This window comes from Coptis chinensis, chromosome 7 (genome assembly GCF_015680905.1).
Source record: "Coptis chinensis isolate HL-2020 chromosome 7, ASM1568090v1, whole genome shotgun sequence".
Lineage (NCBI taxonomy): Eukaryota > Viridiplantae > Streptophyta > Magnoliopsida > Ranunculales > Ranunculaceae > Coptis > Coptis chinensis.
In genome coordinates, this window is record NC_141462.1 from 85,964,468 (window position 1) to 85,988,642 (window position 24,175).

The 24,175-nt window shown below is 42.5% G+C and overlaps 2 protein-coding genes and 1 long non-coding RNA gene across 3 annotated transcripts; 2 read left to right on the forward strand and 1 right to left on the reverse strand.

The window, feature by feature from the left end:
• Positions 1-944: 944 nt before the first annotated feature.
• Positions 945-1,715, reverse strand: LOC147489573 (uncharacterized). The gene has a single exon (XM_086574685.1). The coding sequence runs from the start codon at positions 1,713-1,715 to the stop codon at positions 945-947; it is 771 nt and encodes a 256-aa protein (XP_086430811.1).
• Positions 1,716-17,851: 16,136 nt separating this feature from the next.
• On the forward strand, positions 17,852-19,327 carry LOC147489574 (uncharacterized). The gene is made up of 2 exons (XR_015201666.1): positions 17,852-18,035; positions 18,480-19,327. It is a non-coding gene; the product is annotated as an uncharacterized LOC147489574 (long non-coding RNA).
• Positions 19,328-20,278: 951 nt separating this feature from the next.
• Positions 20,279-21,002, forward strand: PSRP4 (plastid-specific ribosomal protein 4). Its single transcript, XM_086571563.1, has 3 exons — positions 20,279-20,511; positions 20,593-20,657; positions 20,749-21,002. Exons 1-3 carry the CDS (start codon positions 20,361-20,363, stop codon positions 20,881-20,883), a joined length of 351 nt encoding a protein of 116 aa, XP_086427689.1. The 5' UTR covers positions 20,279-20,360; the 3' UTR covers positions 20,884-21,002.
• The last annotated feature ends 3,173 nt before the right edge of the window (positions 21,003-24,175 follow it).

The following is a 24,175-nucleotide window of genomic DNA, read 5'->3' on the forward strand; positions in this document are numbered from 1 at the left end:
CTTCTAAGCCTTTAAATAGGCGCCTAACCCTAAACTAAACAAGCGGTGAATCCACCGATCCAATCCTACCAAAAATAAACAAAACAAGTGACAATTCGCATAAAGCCCGCGATAAAGCCCAGAGTGCATGTGCGCTTGCGCGAAGGCAAAATTGAGCGCATGCCGCGCTCGCTCTACTGTAACATTCTCTAGCTTTGAATGCGCCCTGCGCTTGCATCAAGGAAAAACTGAGCGCGTGCGCCCTCGTACCATTCAAAGCAACTTCTCATACTTTGACAACCCTATCATATTCATCAAGGTATTCTTCAGCAAGCATCTGTACTGCATCAATTTCCTTCATGGTATAACAAATTTTAGAATTTGTGTATTTGGTGACAATTCAAAGTTATGTAAGATTTTTTAGTGATATCATATTTTAATATAAAATGTTATGTGATTGTAATAGGGAGGTTTATTATTGATGTTTGGAAATATTGTAGAATCTCAAAATATAAGCCTTCCAGGTAGGCCCCAAAAGGGGTGGTCCTGGAAAATTATTTTTTTACATACAAAACAGTATTGTAACGGTTTTAAAATGTAACTAAGTTTGAAATGTGTAAGCTTGCAAAAAGCAGAAAAACCGTTACTAAAGTATAAGAACCGTTAGGAATTCTATGAATTAGTAACACAATTTCAACACAATAACCGTTACAAAGAGTCAAGAAAGCGTCACTATTTGGAAAAAGATTAAAGCAAATACGCATGCAAAATCGTTAGGAAATAATTTCACTAACGGAAATAACAGTTACAATAAATATATTTGTAACGGTTTTTAACCGTTAGGGATGTTAGTGACGAATTATCAGTGATGCCAAAAAAACTGTTACTAATATTTTTTGTAACGGTTTTTCACCGTTAAGTATAGCCTGTTTAGGTATAATGGCTTCACATATTTCACATGATCTTTAAACACTTTCCACCTCTTTGTGGAATACGAAAATAATGAATAGATTCGTTGAACCACTCCAAAAAAAGATATAGCTCTTGATCGAACAAGAGCTAGCCATATCACAAAGAGCAAGATTCAGACTATGATAGCCACATGGGGTGTATAAGGCTCTAGGGTTTATTTCAAGTAGTCTACTTTGAACTCCTTTGTATTTTCCTTTCATATTAGATCCATTGTCATAACCCTGCCCTTTTATATCACCAATATCAAGGTCAAGAGTGTTCAAAACATTTTTGAGTGTATCAAAGAGGCCCAGTTCTGATGTGTTATCCACTTTCAAAAATCCTAAAAAGAACTCTTCAACCTTTGGGCAACTTGATGTAACATCTACAAATTGAATCACAAATGACATTTGCTCTTCATGACTAATATCCGATGTACAATCAAGTATTACTGAAAAGTACTTGGCTTTTTTGATTTTCTGGACAATGGCTTTCTTCACCTCACTTGCTAACAACTCTATCAACTCATTTTGAATCTTTTGGCTAAGATAATGATAATGGATTTCTTTATTTTGAATGCACCGAATGTGCTCTTTCAATATTGGATCAAATTCAACAATCATTTTGATTAAAGTTAAAAAAAAAATCTCATTATTCTCATCATAAATCTTCTCATTCTTCCCGTGAAAAACCAAATTACCTTTAACAAGTGCTTTCACTAAAGCAAGTATTCGTAGTAACACTTGTCGCCAATGTTCCCTCTCTTTGCTGATTTTTTCTTGCATTTTTTTGTCAATTGTTTCATTCTTGTCAAATCTCTTCTTTAGTTCATACCAACTATTCCAATAAAGAAGATGCTCTGGAGATGATTGATGCTCTGAAAGCCTTCTACTTAGGTTATGCCAATCACAATATCTTTCACTGTCCAATTGAGAAGTGTTCGTGTCTCGCTTGAACAACTTACAACAAAAACAAAAGACCCTATCCAAAGAAATAGAATATACGAGCCAATTTCTATCTTTTTTAAATCCATTTGGCATTATTCGAGTGTAATGCGTCGAAGAGAAATGTTTGTCAAGGTGATTTATGGGAAAATCAACATCAGTAATTCTTATAGGACCCTTTTCGACAAGTAAATAAATCTCTAAGATTTTGATCAATATTGTCCCAATTTGCTGGATCAAAGTAGTGGACAGGTACATGTTTTGTATTCTCATTTGTATCTTGATCGAGATCGTCATTCACTAAAGGCTCATCATTATCATTCAGCAAAGGTTCAACATTTTCATTCACTAAAGGTCCAACATCTTCATTCACTAAAACTTCAACAGCTTCGTTCAGTTCATGCTCTCCATTATCATCGTCATTCCTTTGTTCGACGTCAACCACTATTTCACTTGAACTTTCTACTTGTCATTTGTTACCAAAAAAATTTAGTATATATCCCCTTTGAGATTGAAAGGCATCGTCTAATCTTTGTTTCTTTTTCCTTTTCCCAGAGCCAGAAAAATACTTTCTAGCCAGAGGATTCGGAGGCATGATGACAGACTGACAATTAAAATTCACAAACAATCAAACAATAACATGGAGATGGATTCACAATAGGGGTGGGAATTTGGTCCTAACGACCCTAACCCGGCCCTGACCGACCCGACCCTAAGCCCTATAAAGCCCTCACAACTAAAGCCCTCACAGAGTTTAGGGCAGGGCCGACCCGACCCTAAGGCCTTCTAGGGCAGGGCTAGGGCTAAGGTTCTGAAACATAGGCCCGACCCTAATTCAGCCCTAACCAAGCCCTAATTATAGTTTTACATTTTCACTATAAATACACGTACCATAATTGTCCAACTCTTTGTTAAATATTGTAAATTAAAATAACATTGTCCTTTGTAATTTATCACTTACACCCAAGGGTACTTCCAATAACTTGTCAACCTATCTAGCAGCCATGAAGAACAATGAGCACTAGCCTAATAAAAAAATAAGACTTTATTACTTTGATTATCAAATCAAAGTCTAGAACTTATTATTCTCAATTTATTTTCCCACTTACTTCTTATAAATTATATTTTTATTCACATCCAAGCCAAGTCTAGAACTAAAAGTTTCCGTCCACACCATTAAAGCGAAATACAGAGCAGACATTTGTAACACAGAAACCAAAAAAACAATCTTTGTCTGAAAAATGGTATTTGTAAAACAAAGAAAATATATAGGCCCGGCCCTAAAACCCGACCCTAAAACCCGACCCTAAAGCCTTTAAAGAGGGCTTAGGGGAGGGTCAGGGCTTAAGATTTAGACTTGTGACCCGGCCCAACCTGACCCTATGCTGACTTTAGGGCCAGGCCAACCCGACCTTAATATCTAAAGAGCTTTTAAATGTTTAGGGCTGGGCTAGCCTGACCTGGCCCATTGCCCACCCCTAATTCACAAGTAGGGCAACAACAACCGATTGGAAGAAAAGAGTGTTTCCACAATAGAATGAGGCATCTGGGTCACTTAATCAAATAAATAGAGCACTAGGACAAATGAAACAAACCTATGCAATACTACGGTTTGCTGCTAAAAATTTAGATTTTCGACTTGAGACTGCATCAATGTTATGATATAAGTAGTCAAAATGAACCTACAAAACCAAAAAGTGAAATAGTGAACTTTGTTTTGCTTATACTGGTACAAATGAAGATGCTCCAATAATTTTATGAAATGAACCATCACTGTTGATCCTTTCTCCGCTGTCCTGCCCTTCCCCTTGACAAGATCGTAGTACTTGAGACCATCAGCTGTTCCCCGCTAAAGTCTTTTTGGGCCAAAAAGAAAATAGTTGACCAGTTTTCAGCCATGGGGCCCTAATTTTGGGGCCCCCAACCGACCCCTTGTGTAAGTTGTCCTCGGGGCCGACCCTTACCCCTCACCACCTGATGAATTGTTTACCACAAGTACACAACAATAATGACAGAATATCTAACTATTTTGAAGGGAAATGCTCTGTGAACAGTGAAATTTTCTATTTATACCCCTGAACATGTTTAGTTATTATAATTATTATTAAAAGGTAGATATGTAATAAGATATGTTATGGAAGGGTAAGACTGGTATTTGACCGGTAAAATTTAAACGTTTCTCTTTTGATTTAGCACATTATCCTCAGTTTTGCAAATATTTACAATATTGCCACTGCCCAAAAAGCTGACCGCACACGTGGACTCCTCTTTTTGAAATTGAGACATTGCCCTCATTTTTTTACAAATATTTGCGTAATTGCCACTGCCCAAAGTAACTGCCCGCCCGGCTTAGCCACGTTTCAGAAAGCTAGTTCTTGATAGCTGCACCTTTCGAGTTTCGACAACCTATTTCTAGTCCCTTTAAATAAACTTTACTTTTCATAATTTTACAAAAAAAATAGACAGCCAATCAAGAAGGGTAGTGTGCCCTGGAAGCCATAGTAAAAGTTTTTAAAAACTTGAGATGCAAGTTAGAGAGGAGGACTATAAAACGGCTAGTTGTCAAGTTAGAGTCTGCATAGGGTCAACCATATCGATCTTTAGTCTCATAGTCTCATAAGTTACTGGTAGAATTTGGGATTGAGATGGCTTTTCCAAGTTTTAAAACTTTGGTATCTCTTCTAAGTCTTCGTTTTCTTGTTCGATTGAGTTCAATTGTTCAACAGTACCAAATTGCGTTTAAAGCCTACAGCTAATGTCATTGATTTGAAATCATCAATAAATGGAGAAACCAACTTTGTGCTCATATAGATCTAAAGATTTGTAAAAGTCACATAATGTTAGTAATTTGTTAGAAAAATGGCTAGACTATAAAGATTCACACCTTCAATTTTTTTTACAGAAGCTCCATTACCGCACCTACTAGTTCAATTATGGGTTGCATTTGCATATACTCTTGCACCCCCAGACACTGGTCCTGGTTGTTTGTGCTCCAATGAAAATGGTGCAATTTGGTTTTAACGAAGAAGACGAAGAAATATATAGTGATTCTACTTCAACTCCTGCACTTTCATCTACCTTTCCATGTTTTGGCTCTGGATTTTCACTCTCTTCTTCTTCTACTACTTCTGTTGCATTTCCAATACCAACTTCAACTAGTTCCATCTTCTCATCTCCTCTTGCATCTTTCTCTAGTGCCATGAACTCAACAACTTTGTAAAGGTGGGTTTTGGGCTTCCTTGGTGTTCGCTAAGGGAGAGGGAAGAGGTTTGAGATTTTCTGAAGGGACCAAGTTCGCTTATGAGCGAACTGCCTACGTATCCTCTTGTTAGTCTCTCTTTTTCCTGCGGAGAGAGGAATCAGGTCCGACGTAGTTCAAATAGGTGGTATTTATAGGCTTGAGGAAATATCTATCCAGGAGACACGTGTGTCTCTTGCACACGTGTAAGGTGGAGATCGTGAGTGAGTGTTGGGCTGGTTATATTAGAAGTTGTGTGCTGATTGGGCGTTGGCGCGGTCACCCCTATTTCCCGGTGGTGGGAAGTACAAGCAAGATTTTGGTAATGATTACCCCTGGTGGTGACCTTATTCGAGGCGTTCTGTCTCTGGCCATGTGCTCGTACCGAGACATCTTTGTTCGTACCACCTACCTGAAAGGAGCTACTCACAGATCGGTCTTGGAGGTCGATGTCCTGAGTTTGCTTATGCTGCGCACATGCGCGTTCTCGAGGGAGCTGTTCACAGGTCAGTCTTGGAGGTCGATGTCCTGAGTTCGCTTATGTTGCACGGGTGTATGATAGGATATCGCTCCCCTACACAGCCCCCTCTCAGTAGAGTGTTTATGCCACAGGAAACGCTCTGCTGAGAGAAACAATGGAAGAACGTGTGTAATATGAGCGAGCTGTGGTGGACGATCCGACCAGGACGGCGCAACTTTTGAATCATGTAGCATGATGATTTGGCGGGAAAGGGAAGTTGTGTCGTAATATGCACGTGACAGAATCGTAGCAGTTGAGGAAGAAACGTGTCGCCGCATTATACGGAACTGCTGAAAAGACAGTACCTTGGAACACGTGTGCGGGCTAGAGCATAGGCTGTAATCATAACTTCTTGGTAACTGAACGGGCGGTTTATACAAAATCAAATTTGGGACATCCAAAAGGTATTGCGTGTTTTCTTCTTCCGTAAAAACGCAAGCTAGGGTTCCTCAGGTTAGTACTTTTGTTGCTGTTACCTTTCCATTTTCAATTTGCTTTCCTCTCTGTCCAGTGCGCTTTGTTAAGTAGGTAGGTCATCATAAGGTTATAGGGTTTAAGCTTGAATAATTGATAGAAAAGAGTCGTTATAATGTCTGATTCGGATGATACGCGATCGGAGGAGGTCCGAGAGATATCCTTGAGTTGCGGAGAGTATGAGGATGAAGAAGCAGTGAGTGTTGGCGTTGAGGTTGAATTGGATGAGGAAGATAGGGTAGATGAGGGTAATACCCGATCTAGGTCAGAAGGTGGAGTAGCCAGTACGTCAGGTCGAGGGGAGATGTCGTCATCAAGCGATGTGCCCCTTAGAAGTGTAAACCGTCGTGCTACCAACTCGTTCCCCGAACTGAGGGCAGCATATGGGATTAATGTCCCCGACCTGGAGATATACGAACCACGGTTGAGTGAAAATGTTCATAGTGAGGAGTACAACCCGCCGAATGGTGGAATAATAATCTGTGAGGGCCAGCTGAGAGCGCATATGCAAATACCGTTCTCAAAACTGGTATGTGACTTCTTGGCCCATTGTTGGAAGTCTCCTTGTCAGTTCGTTGATAACACCTGGCGATTGTTTAAGGTGTTTGACCTGTTAAATGCGAGTGGGGAATACGACATATGGGTATTCGACATAGTGGAGCACTATGTGGTAAGGCGATCTGGGAATTTGAACTTTAGCTTGCAAACCATGACGACGCGTTCTGCTGTGATCGATGGTATAAGCAATGAGGCCTGGACAAAGAGGCCGTTGTTGTTAGTTGGCAACTACTGTGTGAACGGGTGTAGATTGCAAACTAGGATTTGTAACATATCTGGTGGGTAGGAAAAATTTTCTGTTGTTGCTTTACTTAACGACTGATAATTGTTCTAACAGGCCTTTGTGTGGCTTTGACTACAGAGTTTTCTGTGAAGAAACGAACTGATCGTGGGGAGATAGAGAGGTTATTTCGGTGATTTCGTGAGAAAAGTAAAAGCGAAGTTACTGAAGTTGCACACTTCTTTGTGGAGAAGGGTGGGCCTGCGATCCGGGAAAAAAGGAAGGCGCAAAAAGATCGAGCTCGAGGTCAGACAAGGGAAGAGGTGATGGAGACGCGAACGAGTGACTTAATAACACGGGAAGAGAGGCAACGGGCGCGAGGCGACCTGCTAGAGGTGGTGCCTCAGGAGCTGGAGGATCGAGCTTTCGCTCTGAAGGGGGTTCGATCGATGCTCCTGTGGAGTTAGAAACGGTGGTTTTCAACCCTCGTGCAAGGAGCAGGTCGGAGAAGAGGCCGCGCGATGCTTCTGAGCAAGACGCTGCCCGAGTTACAAAAGTAGCGCGGCACGCTCTTGGGGAAAGCTCTAGCGCAGGAGGCGGTTCTGATGGTGGCCCGGCTGGGGTTATTGTTTCTCGCAGGAGTGGAGCGCGACCTGAGCAGGTCATGGACTTGGCTACTTTTGGGGCGGGGTCTAGTGCGCCTCATCGGGGGCGTGAACCTAGTCCGGTGGCAAAAGCGAAAGCTCCGCGTAAGGCGAGTGGAAAGGCTGTTGTGGTTGCTGACGAGCTAGAGGGACATTTTGTTTTTCTGGACGAGCATGGGGCGCAACGAACTGTGAAGCGAAGTGATTGTAGCCGGTCGAGTAAGATATCGGGTTACTGTTAGAACAGATAGCTCGGATGGCAACCGCAAGGGAATTTGGATGAGAAAGGGTCGGGCCGATAACTCGAGGCGAATGGAAATGCGCAATGCTTGATGCAGCGTGTCTATCGTGTTTGATGTGCTTTTTACGATTATACACATTTGTTATTTCGTGGCTATTAACCATGCGTGTGTTTTTGCAGCTAGTAAGTGGATTTTAGAAATTGAAGGAGATTGCCCAGTTCGCGGAGGTAGATAGAGAAGCGGTGGTGAAGCTGTCTGATGAACTGAAAAATGTCCAGGAGGCCTCGAAGATGGAACGCAAGGAACTGGAAGATCTGAAGAAAGCTCATCAAGTCCGAAGTCCGCCAAGATCTTTGAAAGACACCGGGCGTAAGATCTGAGGCAAAAACTACAGGGAGCTAAAGAGAACATCTTGGCAGCGACCGTGGAAATTGGTAGGCTGAACGAGTATACCTTACACTGCAAGAAGGTTGCTCAGGACACTACCAAAGCCTATGACGTTCTGGATGCAGACTTTGTTGAACTAGAGGCGGACTACAACGCTTTGAAGACAGATCATGCATGCTATACATCTCACATCGGGGTAGAACAGGTGCCGGGAGTAATTAGTGGCGCTCCTGCTGCTTCAGAGGTCATGCCAGAGATTGCACTACCGCGAACTGATGCTGCTGCGTGTGATGTGCTAATGAGTTTAGACTTGGATGGAGTATCTGTTATGGTGACTGGGAGGGATGCTGAGATTGATGAGTCGCTCATGCCTGGAGAACTAATTGTCGAGCCCAGAGAGGGCGAGTTGTAAGTTTGTTATGTAATGTTGTCAGCTTATAAGCTGTGATACAATAGAGCTGGTTTCCTGGGGTAACCTGGGCAGTTCGTTTTTTTTTTATTTGTATGTGCTAGTACTGTGAATGATCTAGTACCCCGTTCTGTTTTGGGGTACTCATGTGAGGACGAATATTGATTAGTCGGGTTGGATTTCCTGAGTAGTCTCAGCAACCTGGCTAACTTGCTATGTTTGCAGCGTGCTAGTGCAGGTCGTTGTTTATGTGTATGCCACGCTTGTGGGTTGTTCCCCTATTATGTGTGAATCGCTTGCTTGACCATAGTTGCATGTGAGTATATTGCGTAGACGAAAGCATGGCGGGTACATTGCAGTGATAACTTCCCTGCACATGCTTGGTAAGCTTGCATGAGCGTCTTGTTGTTAAATTGCTTGCAGTTGTGAAGTGTTGCTCGTAACGAGGCCACCAGGTCGCTAGATTCTGGTTCGTTAAGGAGGTCGAATCGTGTTGTGTTCAGTGCCGCTAACAGCAGTGTTCCCTCGCGTGCGTGACACGTGGAGGGAGACGAGTGGTTCAAGGAACATAATGATGGCAGGCAGATGGCGTTTGGCGTCTCAAGGTAATTATGAGGAGCTTAGGAAAAGACGTTTCCTATTGAATAAAAACTGCTCATCGAATACCAAAACAAGTATTTGCTTGTCTTCTTGCCAAAGCTTAAGTCTGTCTTCTTGCTCTGCTCTTTGGCTGTGCATTTCCTCCGTTGCTGCTCATTCAGGTACATTCAGTCTCCTTTGTGAGTGTTATTTCGTTGAGAAAAGCTTGGGATAAAATTGTAGCTCATGTGACGGTACGTTTGTTTCTTAGGTTTTATCATGGCAAGATGTCATCCATACGCGAGGGGAGAAGACAGCATGAGGGAAACTTCTCCGCTGATAATGGAAAGGATGGAGTTTGAACCGCACGTGCATGGTGATCGCGGGAAGAGGAAAGATGCTGCTGTAGAGGCGAAGGGTCATAAACGACCTAGGAGGGCTGGACGTGCAGCGGGCGGCATTGTGTTTAGGTCGCCGCAGCGGGTAGGCGATTACGGATCGTCCACGCGGAATGTAGCGACCCGGAGCAAAGGTCGCCCGATCGGCCGGTGAGAGTTCGTCCCCGCGACCTGTGGTGATGTGGGGAGCGAGTTCTACTACATGGGGAAGACGGGGAAGAAGCGTATGGTGAAACGCTCAGACTGTAGCTTCCACTCGGCACCCATAGCGACCAGCGTTCTGAAGGGGATCGTACTGGATGGTGACAAGGCAAAGGTGAAAGATGAGGACATAGAGACGTTGCTGGGGACGATGGATATGGCTGCTTGTTTGGTAAGTTCATGAGACACTAGATTGGTATGTTGGTCTCCAAGGCAATTTGATTCTTTAACTTCCTCCGTGCAGTTTCTTGCAGGATATGATAAGTTGAAGGATGTTGTACAAAACACGGAGACTAATGATAACCCTCACGTCGAGCTAGGGTGTATGCGAGCTGCGTGGGGGGCGGACAAGAGAAAACTGGAAGTGATGACTACCAAGTACCAGAACGTGACTGCCGAGAATGCGGTGTTAGTGGCTGACGTGACGGAGTTAGAAAGGGAATTAGCTGTGGTGACTGCTTATGCTAAGAAGTGTCAGAAGGTGGCGCGCAAAGCGAAGAAGGCGTATACCGAAGCCTGTATCGCCTATGCCGCTCTGGACGAGAAGTATGATGCATTGAAGAAAGCGACTGTGAGCGATGAACAAGGGCAGGAGATGCGTGTGATGCTGAGATCGGCCCGGCATACTGCTTCGACCAGCGCGACACCAGAAGATAAGCATGTCATAAGTGAGATTTGATGATGTGAGCTACTTTTGTCTTTGTGAGCCCTAAATTGTAAGTGTTGTTTACATTTTTCTCTCTTACATGAGAGTAACAATAGAGCTGTGTCTTCAGGCTTGCCTGAGCAGTTCGCCTTTTTATTCAGAGAACTGGTTTCCACGAAAGTGGCAGTTCGATACTTTGTTAATGTTGTAATGAACACCGATCTGGATTTTCTGGGTAAGCCCAGCAGATCGGTGGATGTAGTTGTTGTGATGAGTGGTCATATAATGTTATTGGTTATGCTTCACATGCATGTTGCCGTGTACTTGTGTGTAACTAGTGTGCTGCTTATGATTCTAGAAATGTACGTCCTGTGGTTTAGTCGACCCTAGAAATATAGGTCTTCGACGTGACAGGGATTGGAAAGGCTATGTAGCCTTTAAGCTCGGAAGTATATGCTCTTTCGCTGAAGAGGAGGCGTTCTCGTTTAGTCGATCCTAAAAGTATAGGTCCTCGACGTGACAAGAATTGGAGAGGCCATGTAGCCTGTATGCTCCTGAGAGCTGTTTGCTCGCGGAGAGCGTTCTCGTTTAGTCGATCCTAGAAGTATAGGTCCTCGACGTGACAAGAATTGGAAAGGCTAGGTAGCCCCAGTAAGCCCCCGAGATGCGCTTTCATGGAGGCGTTCTCGTTTAGTCGATCCTAGAAGTATAGGTCCTCGACGTGACAAGAATTGGAGAGGCTAGGTAGCCTGTAAGCTTCAGAGAGCTGTTTGCTCACGGAGAGCGTTCTCGTTTAGTCGATCCTAGAAGTATAGGTCCTCGACGTGACAAGAATTGGAAAAGCTAGGTAGCCTGTAAGCTCCAGAGAGCTGTCTGCTCGCGGAGAGCGTTCTCATTTAGTCGATCCTAGAAGTATAGGTCATTGACGTGACAAGAATTCGAGAGCGTATGGCGTGTTAAGCGTGTGAGAGCGGGGAAGCATACTGGTCGTGCATCGGATGCGAACTATAGGACGTTCTGATGCTAGTAAATGGAATAGCGTATACTAGGGCAACATAAAAAATTTCTATAACAACAAAGGTTTTATTGATAAAATCTTTTCAGCAGATAAGTATTCCATGGGCGAGGTAACAATTTCCCTTCTTGAGTTTTTATCCAGTACGCTCCGTTGCCCACAACACGTTCTACGATGTACGTACCTTCCCAATTAGGAGCTAGCTTGGAGTCGTCTTGCGTCTTTTTTAGCACCAGATCGCCAGGCTGGAAAGATCGAGGATGCACTCGTTTATTGTAGGAGTTCTTCAGGGTTTGTTGATAAGATGCGATTTCGGATGGTGGCTAAGTCACGCCGTTTTGAGCAAATCGACCTCGTGCTATATGACAGAATCATTGTGTCTGTCTCAACGAGCTCGGACCGAAGTCGTAGTATTTTTATCATTTCGGTGAGAATGGCAACCACGTGCCATAACACAAGGAGAATGGAGATTCACCGGTGATCGACCGGACCAGTGTGGTGCGATGAGCCCACAAGATGTTCTCCAACTGGTTCGGCCATTGACACTTGTTCTTTTCAATCTTTTTCTTCAAATTTTCTAAGATGGCCTTGTTGCTGGCTTCCGCTTGACCATTACTCTGAGCGTATTGTGGAGTAGAAAATGCTTGAACTATCTTCCACTTTGCTAGAAATTCTTTAATGGTTCGGCCTTTGAATTGGGGTCCATTATCCATTACGAGTGTATGTGGCAACCCAAATCTGGTGATGATATGAGTCCAGATGAAATTGCGGACATGCGATTCCTTGACATGTGCTAAAGGAATGGCTTCGACCCACTTAGTGAAATAGTTAGTTGCCGCTAAGACGAACTGGAAACCAGTGCTTTTCTGGGGGACGAATGGTCCCATAATGTCCATGCCCCACATGTGAAATGGCCATGGGCTTGCTATATTGATCAGCTCGTGTGCGGGCTGAATGATGTTGTGGCCGAATATTTGGCATTTTAAGCACTTGAGAACGTACGCTTTGGCATCGGTCTGCATACGAGGCCAAAAGTAGCCTTGGGAAATTGCCTTGTGGGCTAAAGAGCGACCTCCGGCATGGTTTCCACATTCTCCCTCATGAATTTCGGCAAATATCAATTGGCCCGCCTCACGGAGTAATACATCGCAAATCACGTCCCACCAGATTTCCTAAATAACTTATCATGTAACACGCAATAACGACGCGCTTGATATTGGATTTGTCTGGCTATGGCACGCTCTAGAGGGAGCGTGCCCTGTTGGAGGTAGTCCATGATGGGCTGCATCCAGGTCTGGCGCATCTGGTCGTCGGAGAGAGGGAACAGATCGGCTATAACTAGGGCATGTTCGACCTGGTATGCAGGTCGATCGACGACCTCAATGAGGAGTTGTCGTGGAGCATAACTCGGTGTTTGAGTGGCTAGGTAAGCTAGGCTGTCTGCGTGACGGTTCTCATCTCGCAAAAAATGGTGTATGGTAGCTTTCTTAAAAGAAGGCAACAAATGATGAACGACCTGAAGATACCTCGAAAGGTTACCTTCCTAATTAGTGTACTCCTTAGCAATCTGGCGAACGACCAGTTGCGAGTCACTAAAGACTTGGAGCTCTTGCACACCGAGTTGTAGCGCCATACGAAGGCCCATGATCATCGCTTCGTACTCTGCCTCTTTATTGGAAGATGCGAAGTCGAGTCGAACTGATTTTTCAACCATAACTCCTTCGGGAGACACTAAGACGACCCCGATGCCACTCCCTCCGGGGTTGCTAGAGCCATCTACAAAGAGAGACCAGATTGATTTGACACGCTCTTTGACAATAGCAAGCTCCATGTCGGCTTCCCAGTGTGGGTCCTTAACAGGAAAATCGGTGAGGAAATCGGCGACGACTTGACCTTTCTGAGAGATGTGAGGTACAAACTCCATGTGGTGTTCACCGAGCTCCTCGGCCCATACGGCCATACGAGTAGTTTTGTTTTCTTTGTGGAGGAGTTTCTTCAGTGGAAGGTCGGTCAGTACGTTGATCGGATGGGCTTGAAAGTACGGCCTAAATTTCCTTGCCGAATACACCAAAGCAAGTACGGCTCGTTCAAGGAAAGAATAATTCTTCTCAGCTGGCGTGAGCGTCTTACTTGTGAAGTATATCGGCTTTTCTGAGTTGTTCTCCTGTTTGAAGAGAACCGAGCTGATTGCAAAAATCGATATTGCCGGTATAGCCCGGTGTCTCTCCATCTCTTGGTGTGGCTAAGACGGGAGGCGTGGTGAGGTATTCTTTGAGGAGTGGTGAATCGCGTGATGGCATTGATCGTTCCATGAGCTGCTTTCGCCTTTCTTGAGGAGTTGTAGGAGCGGACAACACTTTGTCGGCATACGGATATGAATCGATTAAGTGCAGCGACCATGCCTGACAACTTCTGTATCTGCTACTTTGTCTGTGGATCAGGCATATCTAAGAACGCTCTGATTTGGTCAGGATTTGCTTCGATCCTGCGTTGTGACACTTGGTAACCGAGAAACTTACCAGAGGACGCTCCAAAGAGGCATTTCTCTGGGTTCAACTTCATTCGAGTGTGGCGTAATCTGGAGAACGCTTGCTCAAGGTAAGTAATATGGTCGACTGCTTTTTTGCTCTTGACGACCATGTCGTCGATGTAAACCTTCATGGTCTCTCCTAACATGTCCTGGAACATGTCAGTTACGAGACGCTGATATGTCGCTCCGGCGTTTTTAAGGCCAAACGGGAGGACGTTATAACAATAAATTCCTTGTTCAGTAATGAACGAGGTCTTCTCTTGATCTTCCTCCGCGAGTGGGATTTGATTGTATCCACTGTACGCATCCATAAAGGAAAGGAGTTCATGTCCGCAAGTCTGGTCGACAAGTCGGTCAATACGTGGTAGGGGAAAGCTATCTTTCGGTGTTTCTTGATTGACATTCGTGAAATCGATGCATAGGCGAACTGTTCCATTCTTTTTGGGGACCGCCACTATGTTAGCGACCCAATCGGGGTAGTCCACCTTTCTGATGAAACCGACTTGCTTGAGTTTGTCGACCTCATCATTAATGGCCTTCTGAAACCGCAGAGATAACCGGCGAGGTCGCTGGCGAACTGGTTTAGCATTAGGATTAACATTTAATCGATGACAGGCTACACTAGGGTCTATACTGGGCACATCGATATACGACCAGGCGAAAACATCTTTATTCATAGCTAGAAAGTTTACAAGTTGTGCCTTGAGTGTAGGGTCAAGGTTAGCCCCTACATATACAAACTTGGGATCATTATCAGTTCCTAAGTTCACCCGCTCTCTGTGGACCTGTTGAGGTGCTGGCGTGGGTGTCGATGCTTCTTCGCGTGGTGGTACTTCAGCGACCTGATGGAGAGTGCACTTATTCATCCGAACTGGATCGGCATCTGTGTTGACGAGAACGGGGACTGGAATGGCTTCTGTGGTCATACCAAGAGGGGCTGGAGTGACTGTCGGCATGGAGACTTGTGGTGGAACACATGTCTGTGAATCCATTGGGATGCTAATTGGTGAGATAACAATAGTAGAGGGGCCCTCTGGGGGCGGGACTACGGTAGGGACAGCAACTAACGCGACTTTGGGAATCCATTTTGATGGAGCGGCAACGGCTGGATCGACTGCTGGAGTGTAAGTGGACGACTTCCTCTTGTTACTAGAGCCCGCAGCGTGTTGCGTTGATGCGTTGGCTCTAACCTCTGCAACCAGGTCTTTGGCCATGGTATAACTGATGGGTTCGTTACTTGTGTGGAGTGGTTTACTGTCGATCTTTCCTGCTGACAAGATTTGGTTACAATGATATGCTTCCAGTTGATTGCTTCGCAGCTCCATTAGTCCGCTGGGGCCCGGGAAACGGAGAACTTGATGCAAAGTCGAAGGGACAGCTTGCATTTGGTGGATCCATCGTCGTCCTAATATGGCATTATAGGACGACTGGATATCCAGGACGCTGAAGCGCGTATTGCAGCTGACTGTGTCTTCCTTAGATCCCACTGATACTGGAAGGATGATATCACCGACAGGGTCGGCCCTGGAACCATTGAACCCATAAAGGGGGGCAATCGGATCTATCAGAACTGATTTGGGTAAATTCATTTCTTGGATAGTGTGGTAAAATAAAATGTCACAGGAACTCCCCGGGTCGATCAAGACGCGCTTTACTGTCCAGTCGCTGATCTTGACGTGGATGACTAGTGCATCATTGTGAGGAAGGCAAACCTTGTTGAGGTCGGCCTCTGTGAAAATGATATCTCTGATAATGGCTTAATTGAAGCGACGCGAGCATGTCTTTGCTGCTTGGGAAGTAAAGTGATACACTTCTTGAAGAGCGCCAACACGACATCTTTTCTCTCTGGATGAAGTAACTGAATCATCGGGGAAAGTAATCATGTGAATTGTTCGAGCATTGTCACGATCTGAGGAGTGTTGTCTTCGCTCGTGACGAGAACGATCTTGGGGACGTCCTCTATTGTGGGGGCGAACTGGAAAGTCTTGATGATGACGGCGGCGAGGTGGAGATCGACTACGCACTCGGCGAGGTGGAGATTGGCTGCGCACTTGGCGAGCCATGAGTTTATGACGCAAGTCACCATCAGGAATGTTGGTGTACTGCTTAATGTGACCCGCTTCGACAAGGTCTTGAAGATAATGCTTAAGCCCCCAGCACGCATTGGTGTCATGACATTTGGCTTTGTGGAATGCGCAATATGGCTTGTCAGGTCGATCTACGGGCTGCTTCACCTCTGGGCGGAAGTACGAGGCTTGCCGGATCTTGTCTAGGATGTAACTGGGAGAGTGTGTTAGGACCGCGAATTCTCTGTTGTTATCCTGTCGGGTTCCAGCCTTAAGTGCCAGCGACCTGGATCTCTGTTTGGTACGCAGGGTATGATCAGAGATCGCTGCTACCTCCTGGTTCTCGGCTAAACCACTGGACTTCAAACTTTCTTGCAACTTGATATACTTGTCAACTCGGGCGTACAGTTCGGATAGCGTTTTTGGGCGTTCCTTCATGAGCGATCTGGAGAGGTCGGTATTACGCACTCGACAAGCGTTAGAAAAGGCCAGTGTGGCAAAAGACTCTTTCAGTCCGCTTTCCATACACAACAATTCAGCCTTGAACCGCCCTAAGAATTGGCGAATGGTTTCATCTTCTCGGAATGACAACTGGAACAACGAATCAAGATCTGCCTTCTTACGTCTGTTATGCACGTATTGGCTAGCAAACAGGTCAGTAAGCTGCTCAAAAGTTTTAATAGAATCAAGTTCGAGAGAGAAGAACCAATCAAGTGCGCCATCCTTGAGACCGGGGCCGGAAATAATCGGCGGTGAAGATAATCATATCCGGAAAAGAACCGTAGAGGGCCAAACTCTGAATGTATCGAGCCACATGTTGACCGGGACAGGTACTGCCATCATACATGGGGAAATGTGGCTGGATAAAATCTTGAGGAGAGGATTTACTGAGAACGTTAGCAGTGAACGGGGACGCGCGGTATGTCTTAAGCATCTTTTGAACAATTTGGGTTGCGTCTTTTTTTTTTGACTTTGGCCTATCCTATGTGACAATTCGTTAATCTGCTGATTAATCTCGTTGATGCCATTTTCAGCAACATTACCGACTGGTTGCTGTTGATAAGCGTCGACTTGGGCTTGTAAAGTAGCATTTTCTTGCCTGAGCAAGGAAATGCTTTCATTTGTTACACCCAGTTGTTCTGCAAGGTGTTGAACCTGAGCTTCGAGGCTGACCATGCTTCGTGGGCTTGAGAATTTGAGAGTTTTTAGTTAGGGTAACGTGATTTCTCAAGTAATCGAAACCACAGACGGCGCCAATGTAAAGGTGGGTTTTGGGCTTCCTTGGTGTTCGCTAAGGGAGAGGGAAGAGGTTTGAGATTTTCTGAAGGGACCGAGTTCGCTTATGAGCGAACTGCCTACGTATCCTCTTGTTAGTCTCTCTTTTTCCTGCGGAGAGAGGAATCAGGTCCGACGTAGTTCAAATAGGTGGTATTTATAGGCTTGAGGAAATATCTATCCAGGAGACATGTGTGTCTCTTGCACACGTGTAAGGTGGAGATCGTGAGTGAGTGTTGGGCTGGTTATATTAGAAGTCGTGTGCTGATTGGGCGTTGGCGCGGTCACCCCTATTTCCCGGTGGTGGGAAGTACAAGCAAGATTTTGGTAATGATTACCCCTGGTGGTGACCTTATTCGAGGCGTTCTGTCTCTGGCCATGTGCTCGTACCGAGACATCTTTGTTCATACCACCTACCTGAAAGGAGCTACTCACAGATCGGTCTTGGAGGTCGATTTCCTGAGTTCGCTTATGCTGCGCACATGCGCGTTCTCGAGGGAGCTGCTCACAGGTCGGTCTTGGAGGTCGATGTCCTGAGTTCGCTTATGTTGCACGCGTGTATGATAGGATATCGCTCCCTACAAACTTCAACACCCCTTTTCACATTTCCTGCTTCTACAGCATCCTTTCCAACTTTTGTGGTTGTTTCTTCTTCTTCTCCTACTAGTATGGAAAGCTCTTCAGCCACTGTAAACAGCTTTCGTAAATAGTCAGCGACTACAGTGAAGGCATCAGAACTTCTGCAGAAAGAGGTGTTTGGTATGTATTCCGATCCTTATTTTCTTTCATCAACAACTTTTCTCCATTTTGTGTTAAAAATGTTTCAAATGGACTTGTGTTAAATTGCTTATAAACTGATTGTAAAACAGCAAAACTAAAATAAAAACAAAGGCTTCAAATTTAACAACCCCATGGCATTGTAACTTCCATTTTGTTGTTTTAAAAGCAAAACTAAAATAAAGTAAAGGTTTCAAATTTAGGGTCGTTGTTGTGTGACTTGTTTTCCACTTGTTGGCATCTCTCTCTATATTTTGTGGCGACTTTTTTTTTTTCCATCTGTAATCCTTTTGGGCACCGACCAGGAATCTTTTCCCTTTTCTTTTACAGCTCTACTTATTTTTGTAAGCATGCTTGGTTTGTGTGCATCTGTTGTTGGTCTTCAATTAAATATTTGCTTATGCCTCTTTACCCAAAACAATGCAGATGAAATTAACAAAGCAGAAGAACATCCGCATATTGTACAAAGTACACATACGAATATTCCTGAATCAGTGAAAGAAGGGCTTCAATCAAAAGCAGGTGAAAGTAATGGCACACAAATGGTAGCTGAACTTGTTAAAAATGTGAGTGAAATCGAAAATTCAGACAATGTGTTGAAGTCCCCTGTTGAAGAATCCATGAATGAAGCAGGAACTAGTGAAGCAAAGGATAAATCATCAAAATATGAGCGGTTTGCGTATACTCGAACTTTAAGGGCATTACTCATAATCCACATTTCACTCCCCTACAGAGTTACTCAAAACGAGCTCGAGAGAAACTCATTGTTGGATGGGATGAAATATTTGAAGAAACAGTTGATCATATCCAGAGCTTAACTGCTGAAACTTTCTCTAGACATGTTAACGAGTTATGGAAGACTAGCGGAGTTAGAGAACCTGGGGTACAGTGTTGCTCGGTTGAAGAAGCGACTTGACGAACTCACAGATGTTATGAACAAGCGCAAGCATCTCAGGTCGAGATATCAGAATTGAAGGTTGAAGCTGAAGATTACAGGAAAGCGAGGATGAAGATAGAGGAGGAGATGGCTGATTTACAAGCTCAAGTGAAAACCGCACAAGTAATGGTTGATGAACTGATGGATCAAGTTGACAAAATAGATGAGAATTTACCAATCCTTGATGCCCTCTTTGAAAACTCAGCTAAGAATCCCTTGTAGTGTTGTATAATGCACTTGATGATGCTAATTGGTGCATGGATTATGTGTTTATGGTGTTAAACTAAACTGCTTATTGGAGAAATGGAAGATATGAGAATATAATATTATTCTAGAATGGCTAATGATTTATTTAGGTTTTGTTGAGCAGCAGAGGATCTTTTTGATGGTGCTAACCATAGTACAAAATATCATAATATGGGTATTTATCGATATTCAATTTCTAGATATGTATCGTAGATATATCCTTCTCTTTGGGGATATTTGACATTGTTTCACATGCAAATATCGTAGATATATCCAAAATATTAATAAATATCGTAGATATTTCTTGATATATCATGATACATTATTTATATTTATTTGAAATATAATGGTAAATATTAAATAAAATTGTTATATATACAAAATATCGCCAAATATCACAAATATCACAAATATTGTCGAAATATCACTGATATTTACAGTCGTATATATCTCTGAATATATCGTGATATTTATATATCTTTTTCTGAAATCTAAATAGATATCTCTAAATATCACGATATATCGAGATATTTTGTACTATGGTACTAAGTGCTAACCTTTCTAGTCATTTGTGTGTAGCTATCATAACTCTAGTCTCTACATCTTAAGATCTATGTTGTCTTTAGATTGTCATAGGTCTTTAGATGTAAGAAGTACCTCTCTACATACATAAACATGGCAATGTTATCATAAATTCCTAACCAAGTATGTGTATCTTTCTTCATTTGCTTACCAAACAAAAAAATGGTATGTGTATCGAGTTTTGCTTTCCCAAAATTGTGTGTCCAGCTATCCAAAAACAGTTACAATTGTTAATGTTGTGCTTCGAGATTGTACGTGCATCCACCAACGTGTATCCTTAGCTGGACACTCGGTACAGCAAAACCGGACTCTTATCTGGTCCATCGCTTCACTGCATTTTGAGTTAGCAAAGATGATACAAAGTTATAAACTGCCTATTGTTTATGAAAGAGTGCCACTTGCCCAAGCCCAAATAACACTAATTTTGTGTTATGGGGATCCTCAAAAAATCTCAAGCCCAATGATAGTTACAAACAACAACGGCTCTCTCAAAATTTGGCCACACCTTATCTTCTCATCACTTCACTCTCTGTTCTTCACTCATGGCGTCACTCACACTTGGTACTCTTCCAATGGCTTCTCCTCAAATTCTCAATCTCTCTTCCAAATTATCTATTTTCCATACTACCCTTTCTCTCTCTTCCACACCCACACACACTATTTCCACTTCCACTCCTCCATCACTCCCTTTAAGTAAGTTTATCTCATTTTCTCTTACGTCACACATTGCTGCCCCACTTCTTTTATACTAAAGTCTGTTGTTTTTTCTCTCAGTTTATTGTGGACGTGGCGATAGGAAGACTGCGAAAGGAAAACGGTTCAACCATTCCTTTGGAAATGTAAGTTTTTCTCCTTCTTGTTTTTATTGTTGAGTTTTGAATGGGAAAATTTACGAGTTGAAGAATGAAATGTTGGTTTGGCTTGTTTTAGGCGAGGCCACGAAACAAGAACAAAGGAAGAGGACCACCCAGAGTGGCGGTTCCACCTTCGCCACTTAAGAAAGACCCGTTCGAGGATAAAGACAAAGTTAAGATTGATATTGATGACTCTTTGTTCTCCAGTTAATCAAGTATGGATTTGCTATTGTTCTGTTTTGTGTTTTTATGTAATTTATGATACTTAGTCACGATGCTTGTATTGTTTCGTATTTGATTTTGATTAATGAATGATATCCAATTCAACTAGTATTTTTCGTTATTGTTTTTGCTTTTATTGGATAGTTTGTGCGGGTTCTTGCAGTTTAGGTGTTTTATTATAAGTCTGAGTCATAGAAAATACTAATGTCGAGATATAGGTATCCCTTTACTTCAAAGCCTAGTTATCTACTTATTTTAATGTCCCAGTAAGTGTATGCCGTTTGCGTGGTCCTTTGCTTCCATCGTTTTTAGCTAACAGAGATATTAGGCATTGTTAGTTGAGGGAATAGATGCAAATGGCTTTTACTTTAGTGGAAAAACACAGCGTGTTGAATCCCAAGGTCCTACTATGAGCATTTTTCGTTTAAGTTATACTTCATAAGTCATGTTCTGCTCATATCATGATTCCATAATACTTCGTGTTCCCTATAAATTAATGAAGAAAAAGTTCCCGACATAAAAATATACTTATTGTTAAGTAAACTAGAAAATCAAATTGATATAACAAATATATAATGAACAAACTTTTAGTTCAACTAATGAACTTAATTTACCAATAATTAAATCCGAGCCTAGTAAAGATTCACTATGTCCTTAAGACAGATTTTTCCCTTCACGGTGTTTGAAGGTTGATGGGAAACTGTCTCTCAAGATAGAACGAATTTTCTTCTATAGAAAGTTAACACTTCAATTCTGTAGACTAAACGAACACAACATAGTATTTGACTAAGAACAGAGGGAGAAGAGAAAGATCAGAATTCTATATGATCTGGTGTATCTTTCTCTCCAAATTCATCCACTATTTATAGGTGAGTGGTGCTTTTTTGAAACAACACAGTGATTCTTGGGAAAAAGTAAGCAACTCTTTGAAAAGTCACATGTTTCAAAAGGACACACCATTTCGGTATAAAACACTGTTTCGAACCAGTGCCTATTTCGAAAGGTCACACCTTTTTCAAGATGATATTAATCGTTTTTGAACCGGTAAGATATTTCGAAAGGTCGCACCTTTTTGGCATAATGCATTGTTTCGAACCAGTGCATTCTTTCGAAAAGGTTTTTCTCACTTTACATACTGTTTTAAGATAAACCCATTTCATCTCAATTTGGGATAACTTGAGAGACAAATTACTCATTCATATCTCAATGGATTTATGTAAATCCATTTTTCTAACAATCCCCCGTATGAATGAAAATTTGGCTTCTTCTATCATAAACACCGGATTTCTGTTCTTTTACAAATGAAAAGATACCGCATCAGGTCAAGTAGCATGAGAGGCCTTGAACCTGCCTTAGTGAAAGATGATCGGATTAGTGAAAGATGATCGGATTTAATTGGACGATCAGTAGACTTCAATTAATGTCCTTGAACTGTCAGCCGTTTGTAATAAACCTAGACAATCATCTTCACGCAATATCTTCTCGAATACTGTTGGTTTTCACGTTTGTGTTCATTTTTGCCTTAAACACTTCTTAGTTTCAGAGAGTGTTTTTGAGACATTTGCTTTAAAATTCTCATAGAAGTGGCCTTACTTCGCACTAACATAGGTGATTTCTATAAAGAGTATCCTGCAATACTCCACTTGGATAACATAACTTTCCAAGATATAGTAAATCATTAAAAGCTTGACTTATCCTAGTTCTCGCGGCAGATATGCACTATCTTATATAGGATGGGTTAGAGTATAATATTACTCTCCAGTGTTAACTGAGTCACAAACATAATTCAGTTGGCCCATTGAACCTAGATTTTGGGATCTCCAGTCAACTAGGTTGGTTTTTCCATTATGAGGACTCTTGGTTTATTATCTCAAAGGCTTTAAGCCCATTCCCCTTGATAATCTTTCCACTTGCTCTCTTGTTAAACATTTTGTAAGCGGATCCGCAATGTTATCTTTTGACCTTACATAGTCAATTGAGATAACTCCATTTGAGAGCAATTGTCTAACGGTGTTATGCCTACGATGTATGTGTCGAGACTTTCCGTTATACATGCTACTCTGTGCTCTACCAATAGCAGATTAGGTCATCACAACAGGTATACACACACGGGCGGGCGTGGTTAGCCCAGTTTGGAATATCCTCTAAGAAATTTCGAAGTCACTATACTTCTTCTCCAGCCTTGTCCAATGCTATGAATTTTGATTCAATAGTGGGCATTGCTATGCACGTTTGCTTTGAGGATTTCCTTGAAATCTATCCTAGAGTAAAACACCACATTTGATGTCTTTTGAGTAATGCTTCAACAAATTTCCAATTTTGAATTGATTAATTCAAGAAGATACATAATCCCCCACATTTTTCAATTTCTCATGACAAAGTCAATAAATTGGAAAACCATTTTGATATATGTTTTTCAATTGAGGCGTCTTGTTAAAAAATGTCACATATCATTCATATAGTGTCGAAACACTTCTAAGACCTCAATGTTGCTTACAAGTATGTTTACAGAACAATATCTTAAACAATCTTCTTTATTGGCACTCTTTGGCGCAATAGTAAAACACATACATCTTACAAATAATAAAATATTTTTAGAACCCTTTCAGCACCAGCCATTCCTAACATCTAGAATGAAGCAAGAATTCTCGGAATCTTGGATCATAATTCCCCCCAAGTGTGGCATTACCACCACCTTGTTTGCTTTCAAGAAGTCCATTCCTAGAATGACTTGAAAATGGTCTAAGTGAGCTACCATCAGGTCCACCTTTCCTCGCCAGTTGTTCATCTTAATGTCAACTTCCAAAGTGAGTCCTTTCACCGGTTCGACTTCTTGGTTCAAGCCTCTCATCGAGCCTTTACATTATGAGAGTTTCAATTCAATAATCTCGGATACATACTCAGAGATTAACGTATGAGTTGAACCAGTATCCACCATTGCTAGTAGACACCCGTAGTTGTTGAGTTCCACTTCTACGAACATAAGGTTGTCATCGGGGACCAAAATGTTCATACCATTCAACGAACTAGTAGGTCTAGCAAATGAAATAGGAACAGCATGAATAGGAGAACCTGGTGGTGTTAGTCATTTCTATTCTGAAATAGAAACACACCTTGTAATTCTTTAAAACAGAAACAAATTCTGGAATAAAAAATTCACTCACAAAATAATATGTGAACTTGCTACTGTTTGAGAAAGAATAGGCGTCGAAAGTACCTTTTCCGTAAGAGACAACCAAATTACTGTTCTCAATATGCAAAAGTTACTAAACATAAGACTT